The 14,981-nt window shown below is 36.4% G+C and overlaps 1 protein-coding gene across 1 annotated transcript in view; it reads left to right on the forward strand.

The window, feature by feature from the left end:
* Positions 1–13,951, forward strand: part of Pli (E3 ubiquitin-protein ligase pellino) — a 45,748-nt gene extending 31,797 nt beyond the window's left edge. Inside the window, exons 4-8 of the mRNA XM_088189499.1 lie at positions 11,408–11,602; positions 12,158–12,445; positions 12,512–12,674; positions 12,747–12,924; positions 13,002–13,951. Coding sequence (XP_088045625.1) covers positions 11,408–11,602; positions 12,158–12,445; positions 12,512–12,674; positions 12,747–12,924; positions 13,002–13,128 — 951 coding nt within the window. The 3' untranslated portion in view covers positions 13,129–13,951. The remainder of the gene's footprint in view (positions 1–11,407; positions 11,603–12,157; positions 12,446–12,511; positions 12,675–12,746; positions 12,925–13,001) is intronic.
* The last annotated feature ends 1,030 nt before the right edge of the window (positions 13,952–14,981 follow it).

Here is a 14,981-nt window from a genome sequence, read left to right on the forward strand (position 1 = left end):
GAGTGCAATCTCTGCGTGGGTTTATTTATATGTATTCGATTGGATGCCTAATGGATTCAGATTAAATGCATTGAGGCGAAGAAGTCGTTCGCGGCGTCAGTACCACCAATCAATGGCCATAAACGCTTTTCTTCTAACGAATGCTGTTTGGTCTCGGATCATATATGAATGCTTATGTGCTTATTGCCGGTATATTACTGGTATTATCCAAATCACAGTTAAAATATGAAGAATCAGCAAATAGACTCGTGTACGTAACTTGCTTTGAAATTTTCGCCGATAAGCATTATCTACGTATGTGCGAAATTTAATCTTTGTTGGTTTCGCGTATCCGGCGTAACGACCGGAACAAAAATTCCGCACACTTGTTTAACGTTTATATGTATTCATAGTTTCTAAGAGTCTAGTTTTAGATCAAGTAAGCGCTATCAGATTTGCAGATTATCTTTATCAGTAATATAAGTTTATTTTATTAAATATATTTCTTTAAAGTATGTATAATCTAATGTTTAGCTCATCTTGTGCAATCAAAAAATAAGCGTGCTCGTCAATCATCGATGCGACTTGATACCCCACAATACACCTTTTAAACGTTTTAAGAAACAAAAAGATACACAAATCATCAGCATCTTTAATCGAATCGAGCACGAAACGTGTCCCTCCCACCGATAAACTTAATAAGCCCTCGTCGACCAAGCGACATTGAAAAGCCTAATCCGACTCAGCCACGCAATCTGACCTGATGATTTTCCATATCCGAGATTTGTGTCGCTCATGCTTCTACATCACGTATACGTACATATATATGTATGTATATATATAAAAAAAACAATGACTATATACGCGCTGTTTACAAAGCCGTGCATTTAGATCCGGTTTTCTACGTATGTGGAGCTTTTGGAAGGTTCACGTTCGGTTGTTGAACCGGCTCTCGGAACGGCTCTCCTCAGCCGTTTCGCGCTCGAGGGGATGAACGATGATTCGCGAAGGGTTTTGGAGCGAGACACTGAAGAAGTCCGCCGAAGCCTTTGCAAAATGAGCTCGCCCTAACTGGGAATTATATGTCTTCGCGCGACCTGACCCGGTGCATAATCGATTACGCATGATTGGCGAGCAAGCGTTTAGTGGCGGGTCTTGGCTTGGCTAAATATCACTATAAATAGTTCTCAAATTCAATTTTGTTTGATCTTATAATGATACACGGTTCAAGTAGCGTATTTATGGAACTCGGTGACACATACTTTCTAGTGTACTGACTTATATGTTAGTGTGTTTATTCAGTTATAAATTATTGTCTGCGTTCCTGTTCGATTTGAACTCTGAATTTCTGACACCTTAGCTGTATTAGGGTTAACGTAAAGAGGGAAGCGGCTGCTTCTATAGTTTCTGTCGATGCTTACCGTAGCTCCACTCAGTTCGAATTCCGACAAACTCTTTTGTATCGGGAGTAACTGGTGTAGGTTTTGCTGAAAGAAGTCAATGTCGTGGGCTATGTATGCTCTTTTATACGCTTGATCGAGATGGAGGATTCATTTGATCTGGTTATTCTTAATGCGTACACCAATTGGGACGATTTTGATGCAGAATTAGATTTGTTTATGTCCTTCGTATTTTTAATGAGAATCGCTTCGTGATCATTTAAGTTTAAATATGTGGTGATTTGGCAACATTGCACTTGTCAATGCAATATTATTATTTTGTGTTTATAAAGGCACTGAAATTGTTGATCCATTTGGGGACGCTAGTACCTAGGAATTTTGCTCGTCACGTAGAAATACACTTGTATAACATAATGCCTGAACTACACTCTCTGGAAGTTGGCCAAGGTTGGTCAAGGAGGGAGAATATAGTGGGTTACTTCGGTTGAATTCGGTTCTGCCCGCTCTGAAATCTCAAAAGTTGTCCGAGGTTACCGAGAACGGGAGGTAAAGTGGGGGTAATTCAGTCGACTTTGCCAGCTTCGAGCGCTTCCGAACATTGTCGGCAAACGGACCGAAGTCGGAGCTGCTCTTTCGACCGCGAGCGGTGAGATACCTACCCTTTCGCTCTCTCGCGTGTTAAGTGACGAGAAAGAGAGATAATGATATGGTTTTTCGCAAACTGAGATAGAACGAGTAACTCGCTTCAATTTCAGTATGCGCGTAGGCGTCCTATGATTAACACGCACGTTGAGCGCTGCATCGTGGTCACGTGGTCGAGTTATAATACTACATGCTTATCGGGGACTTCAACAGACTCTTATTGACATATTTAAATATTTTATGGCACCAAAAGGGATTAATTATATTTTTGATAGTATATTCTTCTAACAGATATCGCTTTTATATTTTTTTCATATAAAATTAAATAATTAAAAAAGAATTATTGGTACTTCATTTTGTTAAAAAAAATCGTTTCGAATATCCTTATGTATTTTCCTAGATCGGTTTATATAAATGTCACACCATAACGAATTCTTATTTAGAATCGATGGCGACAAATTCTAGGATAGTCACAGATGTGGTGTTCGTATTCTGAAGTATCATTTTTATGCCTTATGGCATTTTGCAAAATCCGACAAAGATTTTGCGTAAATTGAATATTTACGACCGAAAAGTTTTCACTGATATTGTATTGGTGAGTGCCCACACAAACTTTTATAATTATCAGTAGCGTAATTTTAATAATAAGACAATTTAAAAATTGCGATTATTTGGCACATTTTTCGATCGCGCGCAAATATGCCAGATGTACATGACAGCAGCCGCCGCGCGAACGTCATTCACGCCCGCCGTCCGGACGGCATATGAAATTTGTGGCAGTGTGGCCGCTACTCGGAAGTCGGCGACCTCGGCCCACTTCAGTTGAACTTCGGTTCGGACAAATTCCAGAGAGTAGTGCAAGCATAACAATTGAGTTGTAGAATAATAGCATTTTGGTTTATTGCGCTTTTAACACGTATGTGCGATAAGTTATTTTTCACGGCCAGGTGACTTGGATCTTACGCTGAGTACCCGGGTCACAAGTCGCAACTGAATTTATAATCATATGGCAGTTTAATGGTATCCAGGGGTTTTCAATACAGTTATAAAATATAGCATTGAGTCTAGGGGCTCGGTCTCCGTTTAAGAAAGTTTTTAAAATGTTTCTGTTAAATAATTTGATTGTAGAGGCACATTCATAAAGAGGCGCCGTATTCAATGTTACAAATTAAAATAATACTTGATCAACCGCAACATTATTGATTATGGGAGTATGGATTAGATATCGATGCATCGCAGCATTCGTTAGATAAGAGTTGTTGATCTTCCTTAGCATTCGTTAGATAAGTAATCTGGCTTCCAACGGTTTAATTTTAGGCGGCAACGCAGATTTTTAATCCAGCTTAATATGTAGAATATGACCAGTGTTATCATTCGTTTTGTTCTACTTTTCTTGTGGCGATCTGAACTCCACGATTCAGTGCAGTTCAAGAATATTATTTATTGCACAGTTCGATCATTGTAAAATTTAACGGCCTTCGGCATTTTCGAATCCGTGAGCATAGTGTCCAACCTTGGAATTTAGCAGAATCGTATCCAAACACATACACTGACGACTTTCGTTTTGCGCAACGGGCACTCTAAAGCTACGACGTTTCGCTTATACGTGTACTCGGGTATTTACTACGTGCGTTGCTACGCGAGAACGACAAATTGGCCGGTTTTGTATATTTCAAAGTGTCGTTTTTTAATGCGAAGTCGTTAAAAATATACGCCGGAGAGAACGCACAATACACACCGGCGACGGCGCTTCATTATTATCGAGAAAAATACTAGAATGCCTCGATTCTTAGCCGGCGAAGAGGCGTTTCTAGCATTGTGTTGCGGCTGACTATGTAGATACGAATGAATGGACTTACGTATATGAACGAGCGCGCGTATTTTTCCTTCGAAGCAATCCTGACAATTAGGAGGCAGGCGTTAATGTGCGGCGCAATTAAATACCGAGCTCGTCGGCTAAAAATTGGGACGCTGGAAGCTTTACCTGTACAATGGCAAACTGAGAACGTGCGTGATGATCACGCAAAATGAATTACATATTATTAAATGGGATTTTATCCTTCCATTTTAGGGTACTTACTTCCTTAGGCGTGGCGCTCAAGTATCAATCAAGCCCGTGACCACCACCTAATATATTCTGATACCTGATCTACTGATTCTATTTACTTAATCACTCCATATTAATAGTAAAAATATAATTCGATACGTGTGTGAATAATAATTACATATTTATAAGCTGCACGTGTAAATATTTACATACAATTTGATTAATGTTTAACATGTGTCCATAAAATTCGTTTCTATGCGACCATTGGCGGTAGTTAATTTGTTGGTCTCAACAGTACTCCCCCCCTAACAATTTTCAATTGCGGGGAGAAAAAATAAACTAGAAAGTGAGATGGAACTTTTACAGTCAGAAAAAATGTTACCAAATTTGCTGCAGTTGTTGCTGTTAATGCTGTTAGAGCTGTGCGATACGATACGATGGGAAATGAGATTCCAATAGTAATTTTTAATAAAATAATGTGAGATTATTGAACCCGAAGCATGTTCGTGGACTATTTGGGTAAATATATATCTGAATGGAGATAAAATGTACAAATAGTAGAAAGAATTTTGTGTATGCAATAGCTGCTTTTGTTTCCATTTCGTCAGCCATCCCTATCATAAAAGAGGCCGGCAGGCCACGGATGGCATCGTTATTTCCGTAATTCTAAACCATCGTTTTCAACAAATAAGGTGTACGGATATAAAAAAATTTAAAAAACATTTTCAGTACTATCGGTATTTCATCTTATAATACCGGTAGTACTACTGAATCATTTTTTTTGCTTAATACACGTATTACTGGTATCGGTACTACCGGTATTGCATTATTTAGATGTGCTGCGTGTTTAGCTCGATTATCTGGAGCTAAAGCCAAATTACCAATCTCAAGATTTTTATTTGAAAACACCCGAAAGATAGGATGCTTTTGCTATTCGCACTGGCCTCAGCCAGTCATAACCTTTGACTATAATTGCATTTTCATTTTGTGCGGCTAATGCGTTGCTATTTAAAACGGTATCCTTTTGAATGATGCAATTCAGCGCAGATTCCTTTGTATGACGCGGCTTTTCGTTGGTTAAAGTAACTTATTAATTGGTTCATTTACTTTGAAACATCGTCGATTTATTTTATATGTACGTAATTCATGCAATTTAGAAATCAGCTTTTAGCGAATATGACAATGCTGTAACGACTGCTTCTAATCCGCCAAAATAGGTGATCAGCACGTGCGCTCGAATAATGCCGACGATAAAAACACACTTGTTCTTAACAAGTCGCAAATATCTATTCTATAGCGATTAGTTGTAATATGCTTTTAACAAGTAATTGCAACTAGATGTCAACATCGGTAATGTAGGGAACAACAATTATTTTATGTTTGAAAAAAGTACATTTTTTATTCAGTTCACTCGAATAGCGTTCTCTCTAGCTCATAATCTCAAATACTAGAACATTGTGGAGAACGTGGTGCCAGAAAGACTTTATACGGTCTGAGCTAAAAAATGGAAAATTTAAATTTGCCGAATTACATTAATTAATGACTCGAGTTTGTGTCGTCGATAAGATTTGGGCCATTTGAGGTGTTATGGAAAATAATGCAGAATAAATCTAAAAATAATTTTTACATGATGTAATTTTATTTATTTAATTAAAATATAATATAATAAGATCGTATAGCATAATGGTGTTATGATCAAATATCAGACGATGCTCTTTCTAACTGCACATTTGGTACTAGAAATCTATCTAGAAATCCCATATGTGCATCTCTCTTCGTACGAACAGTTTTATTTGTTTGATCACACCCTATCCCTCAATAGTTTTTCTCGGCCAACGGAGCTTCGTATCTAGAATGGAGATTTATGCGTTTGGGTCGTCGTGCTCGAAGACAATGGACTTTTGCATCGACTTTTAGATAAACGAGCGAACACGCTCGCGATTAGATTTTTTAACGACTCACTTTTACACTCGAGTTCCATGCAGCAGCAGCGCAACGTCGATAAGAGCGGGAGGGTACTCGACCTCAAAACGGCAGGTCGTCAATCGCCTCGAATGCGGTTATTTTTACCGCGCGTCTCTTTTGCATAATAAATGCTCGGTTTCGCTCTGACCCCGCGAGGTGAGGGATGCCGAGAGTGACGTCAGAGCTGTCCTGGTCCTACCTCGGTTACCCTACTTTCCGCTATTGTGTGGCGAGCTTCAATTCTCATTGCGAATAGGTAGTTTGCGCCGCGAGGGTCAGCGCGCGTTTTGACATTTGACACACATTCGGAGCGCACGTGTGCTGCGTGCAACAAATGTGCCTAATGCGGCTTTAGCGATAGATCGATTTTAAAGATCGACGAAATTATGATCAAAAGTTTGTGAAATTACGTGATTAACACAATGAAGCAAAGGCTTCACATTGTATATTAGCGATACTGTAACATAGCTTTCTGAATAGCGGCAAAGGTTCTTGAGAGGTATTGGGTCAGTGGTGCACCACCACTTTAGGTAGGTGTTGCGCAGCCCCATTTGGGTGTGGTATGACCCGTTGACCTTATGGGCATAATAGTCTTATTAATAAGATCGCTTAAAATTCAGGCTGAAGACCTCAAATTACCTCTTTCTCGGATGCCGACCCTTATTATTTATTTATTTTACAGCTAATGTTATATCGGGGTAACAATCAAGAATTATCAGTCAAGTACATGTAGGTGGTAGATGAATTTATTAATTGAATTGTCCTAGCGGATACTTCTAGTATTAATTTAATCTTAGGCGATCGATTGAAATAGCGACGATAATAAATCCTCAACTTATCTGTTTATAAACAACATTTATCTTGCTTATTGAATCGGCAAGAATTTCAAAATTATATTATCTACACAAGTGTATTAAATTTTGTATATCGATCGTTTTATGACACTTTTTTGGGTCATGTTTATATTCCCTAATGCCCTTTTGATACACAGTCCTTCGGAAATGACACACGACGGTTTAGCTACATTGTATGTCATAAGCTTGACGTCGGAATCGCGATAAAATCATATATGCCGTGTATGTAATATATCTTATAGTTATTTACAGGATATTACTTGAATTTAACGAATGTGTTTTTTTTTTATTTTGTTATGGTTGTAAGTTTTACTTATTATAATATTAGTTGACTATTTTTAAAATATAACAACGATGACAATATTTTGTCACATGTGTTGATCGATCTGTTTCTATCACCACGCACGTGGAACAATACTTCTTTTTCTTTATGCAATTCCGACGATTGACGCGTTACTGTAATTTAACCGTTATAATATGTCAGGAGTTAATCTATTGCGGTATAACGGAGCAACAATCAGTACCTAGTAGGTGTTGTAACAACACCAGGATGAATAGTTGCATTATATTTTTATTGAATACAGGCGGCCCTCGACTTTCGCACAAATCGCTATTTCGCACATTAAAAAAAACATTTTTTTAAATTTAATTTTTTTTTAAAAAAAATTATAAACATGAGTGAGAAACGGAAAAACTTCAGTGTTGATACGAACAAAAAGAAATCAAGGACTCATAAACTTCACACGATTCGAGACACAGATGGAAATTATTAGACGTTCTGACCAACATCAAAAAGATGTCCCTCTGAGTATTTCAATTATTCAAGCAAAAACTCTTAGTTTGCACAAAGATTGGAAGGATAGATTAAAAAAAAGATTTTATCACGGTTTTTCAAGCACGTAACGGTTGGTTTTACAATTTTAAAATGAGGTATTCTTTTCATAATATTAAATTTACTGGAGAATCGGCTGATGCGGATAAAGATGCTGCAAAAGAATTTATTTCCTAATTATCCAAAATTATTGAAGATGGAGAATATTCCTCTAGACAAATATTTAATGTAGATGAGACAGGTTTATTTTGGAAAACTCTTTAACAATGAAAAATATGAATGAAGCCTTCACGCACCTTGACAAATTTTTAAATATTATGGAAGATTGTGATCCCAATGGAGAACGCATATCTCAAGTGCGTAGGGCGATCAATAAAGACATAGCATGTTATAAAATACTATATGAAGAAAAGAAAAAGAATAGTGGAAAACAGTTAACTCTTGATAACTTTTTAAAGGAAACACCCGCAAACCTCACTTAAACATGTATCTTAAACGCCTCTTAAACATTTTATATTTACTTAATAAATACATATTATAAAATACACACAATTTTAATTTTAGTTTACTTCCCTCTACTTTCGTACATTCAACATTCGCACACATTTTCAGGAACCAATTATGTGCGAAAGTCGAGGGCCGCCTGTATTACAATATATTGCTATAAGTATTTTATTTATATCCAAAACCTATCCGGAATCATTTAATCTTATAATGAATTAGGGCGTTTCGTAAGGTGACCAGATTTTAAAAATATCAAAGGACTTAAAATGGTCATTTCGGACATTTTTGTTCGAGGAAGGCACAATTTTTGAGGACAGGGTTTCCAAGTGAAGGACAATCATCCTCAGAAGAGGACGTCTGGTTAACTTACGATTCGAGTACTGCACATTATTATTAGACGCATTAATGTCACTCTGTCTTGAGCAGCATTTAAACCACTGGCTGATTTCTTAGTTTTCGCTGAATATGTTCTACTCCGTATTTTCTTCCAGTAAAACTTGAACTCGTCCGCATTAAATTTTTGATGCGGAGAATAAGAATTCTCGGTATTTTTTTCGAATATTTTGGCAAAAATCCTTAGCTGCATTTTTGTCTACAGAAGCTATTTCACCACCAATCTTGAGGTTATATAATGCGTATCTTTTTTTAAACTTTTCGAGCCATCCTCCACTAGCTGCATTTTGTTGAATCTCGCACAATTAAACTTTGAATACGTACGATTGCAATATATGTATATTAACAAAAAATGCTTTTTCTTTACTGTGTTAAACGGGTACCGCATTAATCGAGGTATAGGTTTATTCATTTTTGATATCTTAGCTTTGAATGTTGATTATCCGTTTGTGCGGTTTGTGCACCACCAAGCATAGGAAAGTCGACTTCAGGGCCGACGCTCGTTGTCCCTATTTAGCATACGCAAACAAGCAAGTCTGTTTACGGAAATCGAGAGAATGACGCCATTGTTCCAAGTTCGCAGTCGGCGATGCGTTTTAGCGCACCGTCGGTTTTCCTTCTGCCGCATTCCTTCTCAGGATCTGCGTCGTCTTCGTGCTTTCCTTCCTGCGTGTCTCTCCGCTAATCGCGTGGCGCTAGCGGACGATCGCCGTGTCATGCCGTCATCGGCAGGCAAGTGCATTTAAAACTGCAGCGGCCGTTTCGCAACGCGACGCGAACTTCTGCGCTTGCATTGTTCCTTTTTGGGTCACGGCGATTAGGACAGTTGTGTTGTGTGCGGAGAGAGCCGTGTACAAATTTGGTCGATAGCTCGTTTCTCTCGTCGGATCGATTTGTACCTACGTAGGTACGTTGCGCAACGAAACACCTGTGGCGCTTTGTTTCCCTCGGTCGATAAACGCTTATCTCCCCGCGCGGAGATTCGGTGACATTTGGGCTGTTCGATCCCCCGAGGGCGTAATAAATCGCCTAGATATTGTGTCCGACTTATCTAAAGTATTTACGGTTTACAAAGATCTTTGTCCTTGGGCTTTGAAAACCAGTCAAGTAGCTGCAGGTCAAACTGGAGCCGATGCTTACGTTTAAGGATAAACATGTGGACATACATATGCATTTTAAGAAATTTTCATACATTTATCAACATATGTGCCGCCCGGGGCAATCCTTAAAATTGCCGCCCCCCCCCCCATACATTTTTTTGCAGGGTCATAAAATCAGCTCTTGCTATTCGTAGATTTACATAAATTTTAGTTTATTCAGGGTTTAGAACCACACTAGACGATTCCATCGCGAATATGCCGCCCCAAGCAAGTGCCGCCTGGGGCGGCTCGCCCCCTCCGCCCCCCCCCCCCTCACCATTGCTACGCTACTAGTAACAAGTAGACAAAAAATATATATTTTTTATTATTTATTTACAAGAGTAGATAGAAAACTTCGATTAGAGATTACAGTAACTTCAAAGTTTTACATCAATCTGTGACAGTATATCAAATAATTGCATAAACAGAAGCAAATTCTTGAAATTGGAAAACACTTGTAAAAAAGTTCAGCTGAATATAAATATGTAAAGAAAAGCATTGTATATGATCTTCGACGTGGAAGGCCTTCCACACTAAGATAACATTGATTTGATTAGTAAAACATTTTGTGTAATGAATTAGGAGGCGGGTTGGTTAGAAACGTGCTTGTATCCAGATGTTATAAAGCTGATCCTGATATATTTATGGAAAGATTTGTTACTACATATGAGGCATGGCTCCACCACATCAGCCTCAATAGTCTTAGAATAAAAGGGTTTAATCACCTTCCAACACGGTGGCCAATGTTTCATTCGCTACAGAACCACAGTTGTATCAATTGTTTTCTGCTGTACGGTAAGATCAAAAATGCGCCCTTGACTAATTTTTGAAATGCATCAATTGGCGCATGCGTCATGGTCAATTTGGCCATCCTTGGCGTTGATTATTCAACCTCGATCCTCCTGCACATTGCTTGTGTAATAGTCCACGCTTCTGCTCCATACAATAAGAGTGCAGCAATTTGATACTTAATGTCTGCATCGACGATGGTTAATCATGCCAATTTTCAACCTTTAACGTTTTGTTATCTATCGCATCCACTCTGTGTAAATTAGCATAAAGAGTTATATTTTTCTCCAATTGAAGATGTCGAAAGGGCATGAAATAAAAGTGTCATAAAAATCATCATGCATCATCAAAAATGTTCCTAAATATGCAACATTGTACCGATTTAACCATATAATTCAAAATTATGTAGCCACTTTACTGCCTTTTTGTTATAAATATATTTTTGTCTACTAATTTTTCTACATACATTAAAAAGCAAAGAAAAGCGAAAACATAAATTAATTATACATACAAGCACCGCATTCCATCTAATAAGCAATCGTTAAAGTTGCCTTGATTTTTTTCAATTAGTAAACTTGGCATTCGTATTATTTTTATGCATAATTGCTATAACAATGTATGCATTATATAACATTATGCGTTTTTTAATAGATTTTTGAAGCATTGAAGGCCGAAATGATTTCTTTTAAATACATAAACAAGTGATTATTAGCACAACATTATATACATTGAGAAACAAGGCTTCCTTTCAGTAGTGGTTATTTGATGGTGGGAACTTTACTATAATTATGAATAACCTATGACAAACGAGACAATGTTTCACTTTTATTTGTGTATTTTAAATGTTTTTTTTTTCTCTTCAGATTGGCCGGTCGTCTGAATCGCCTATTGACTTTGTGGTGATGGATACAGTGGCCGGTGACAAGACTGGTGACACAAAAGAATTGCAAAGCACTATATCGCGTTTTGCGTGTCGCATCTTAGCTGACAGAGACGAGCAGGGCACTTGCAGGATATACGCAGCCGGCTTCGACTCATCTAGGAATATATTTTTAGGTGTAAGTGTAATAAACTCTTTGTATTATATATGCGGTTTGTTCCTAGCTCTATGCTATATTTTTTTGTTTAAAATCTCTTAATAAAATTTAATTATAGTTTAAAGTCTAGTTTCAGCAAAATTTAAGAAAAAAGAGTCCATTAAACCATTTCAAAAACATAGTATGTTATGATGAATTTGTTGTATTTTATATTTTACTAGTTGTTGAATATCTCATTGCCTCGTATGTTCTCACACAGTTATCCGATATGCTGCTATCAATTTTAAAGATTAGTTTCTGCTATTGTAATTCAGAGAATTTAATTACATATCCTTATAACGGGTAACTTCGTCGACCATCATCTTGTCAATTGACTGAAATAAACGTGCTACAACTGGCATCATCGATTTTCACATTAATTGTGTATTGTGTTTTTTAGTTAGTCGTCATATAAGTACTTGCATGATTATTTAAATTACATTCAAAAAAATAATTTATAGTTTGGAAACCCATCATACCAGTGTTTCTAAAAGTAAAACAAATTGAAGATAAGCTATGTATTTGTTATAATTTTAGGAAAAGGCGACGAAATGGACGGATAGTCAAATAATAGACGGCTTGACAACAAATGGCGTGTTGATAATGCATCCGTGTGAAACATTTTGCGGAGGAGACGCTACTTGCGGGTTGTGGCGAGAGGCGAGCGTCGGCGGAGCTGTGTTCATGCTCCGCGAGTCTCGCTCTGCCCCTCAAAAGGGAGCTCCAGTATCCAACGAAACCAACGTACTAAGAGACGGAACTATGATTGACTTGTGCGGTGCGACTTTACTGTGGCGCAGCGCTCAGGGCTTGCAGCATTCGCCGGTTAGTTTATAACTAAAAGTCTGATTCATGTGAGTGTGTTGGTATTAAATCGATTGTTTATTTCAGACAAAACGTGATCTAGAACAGCTAGTCGACGAAATCAACGCAGGTAGACCGCAGTGTCCAGTCGGTCTTAACACTTTAGTTATTCCTCGCAAACCATCGACTACGCACACTTCGGATCAACTCAATCAGCCTTACGTGTATTTAAATTGTGGCCATGTTCAAGGTATTTAAAAATTAAAGTTTAGTGCATATGAAATATATAACCTATGTTACGATAATAATGTTATTTTCATAGGTCATCATGATTGGGGGCAAGAAAAGGAGACTGGATCGCGTCGTTGTCCGATGTGTCTACGTGCAGGACCTGTCGTTCGTGTTTGCATGGGACTAGAGCCAGCTTTCTACGTGGATAAGGGTCCCCCTACATTCGCCTTCAATCCGTGCGGTCACATGGCCACAGAGAAGACAGTCAAGTAAACAATTTTTCATATGCATATTAAAATTATATATAGATGTACGTAATATTAATATGTATTTATTATTATTTCAGATATTGGGCCAGCGTAGATGTTCCACACGGTACTAATGGATTCCGTGCTATATGTCCGTTCTGCGCGACGCCACTAGAAGGACATCCAGGATACACGCGCCTTATATTCCAAGACAATCTTGACTGAATTCTGTTAATAGTGAAAACAAAATCGAACACAAAAGTGTAAAATAATGTGTATTAAAATGTCTCGGTTATTGTGTATATATGTGTATATTTACATATATATAATATGTATGTGATTGTTGATATATTTTTATAAATATATCCAGGAAAAATTGGATTCCCTCATAATCGAGTGCCTCGTTTGGTATATTTTGGACCTTCGGATGTGAAGAACTGAAGCGTGTGTTATTATTGTAATAATAATGTGTGCGTGATGCGTGTGGTGTCTATTTAAATTGTGAATGTGCGAGGTTGGTATTGAAAACAACAACGGTCCATGTTTCTGAGCCATATTTAAAGAAAATAATTAATCGTAATAATTTGTACATATTAGTATAGTAACATAGTCCGTTTACGTTATGAAAACTAATATGAAATAGTGTTTTTCGTTATGCGTGTGCGTTAGTGCATTTTTTTTGAAGAAGTTATGTTTTTGATTATTTGATTAAATTTTTAATGAAAAACACTATTTTGTCCAATGAACAAATCTTAAAGTGGCGTATACTTTTCGCTGGGTTAATTGATTTTAATATAAATTGTATATTTTTTGAGTGCGATTAATATTTATATAAGGAAATTGTCTCAGGAACAAAACTGTCCTCTCGTGTATAATAATAATAAAAATATTTTTTTAAGTCGAAATTTTTCATGATAATAAAACAATGATTTTTTTGATTTTTGGCTATCAAAAAAATATATTTTAATCAAAATATTAAAAAAAATTAAACGAATGGGCAACTTTTTTATAGTTTGTAAAATTGTGTATTAAAGAATTTAGAATTTTATTTATTGTTTCATTGTCACTTTTTATCCATTTTTCAGCATAGGGCAAAATTATATAAGAATTATGATCAATTAAAATTACTTCTCCCAAAAACTACATTATATTTTGTGATTTTTTTCTAATATACTTATAATATTTTGTAATGTATTATAATATTTTATAAAAAAGGATCAAACTTTTAGAAAATAATAGATACACCATTTTTAGGAATTATCAGAAATTCTTATATAAGGATGCTCTATGCAGTGTTTTTATTTTATTTGCTCTCCTGTTGTGTATTATTTTGCACGTCTTGTTTTGTTGCACTGTTTCACTGTAGACATTTTTTATAGATTTATTGTTGCGTCTTCTTAATCGTTTAAATTGAAATTAAACGTTATTGAAGGTTATATATCAGTTTACAATGGTTAACTATGATTTCGCTTCTATATACGTACAGTATATAAGAATCAAATTGTGTGTGTGTTTTTAATGGTCGATGTCTACACTTCGATGCAATCTTGTGAATCTCATTCAATAATTATCGCGATTGTGCGTATTGTTACAAAATAATAAAAAATGGATGTTTTTGCACTTTGCCAAAGAACTGAACGATAGGGTGGCCTTGAAAATGTTAAGCTAACGTCTAATCGGATAAGATCGCTTGAGCTGAGACTTTCTCTAAAAACAATTATTTCTAAAATCTAAAAGTTGAATTATAAAAAAATAAAACGATTATTGTACTGAAATTTATAATTATATATATATAGTCAGATAATTATATATTGAAAATACATTGTAAGATTTGAGGTTTACGACGTTTCGTCATTAGTGTTATTGTTGTGACAGAATTTTATCGTAAAATTATGATCGCGAGTTCTAATCACTCTTTTTTTATGTTATTTTAGCTTATGTGAACTGATTTATTATTATTTTTAAATTTGATTCCATTCGGTTTTCTTCCGTTTTTGGAAAATATCTAGACATGTCTAGTTAGTATAATTTATGTGAAATGGATACAATTTATCCACGGCTATTAACCAGAACTGATT

The sequence above is a fragment of the Plectrocnemia conspersa genome, unplaced genomic scaffold, assembly GCF_051122295.1.
Source record: "Plectrocnemia conspersa isolate PC_06_02 unplaced genomic scaffold, ASM5112229v1 ptg000008l, whole genome shotgun sequence".
Classification (NCBI taxonomy): domain Eukaryota; kingdom Metazoa; phylum Arthropoda; class Insecta; order Trichoptera; family Polycentropodidae; genus Plectrocnemia; species Plectrocnemia conspersa.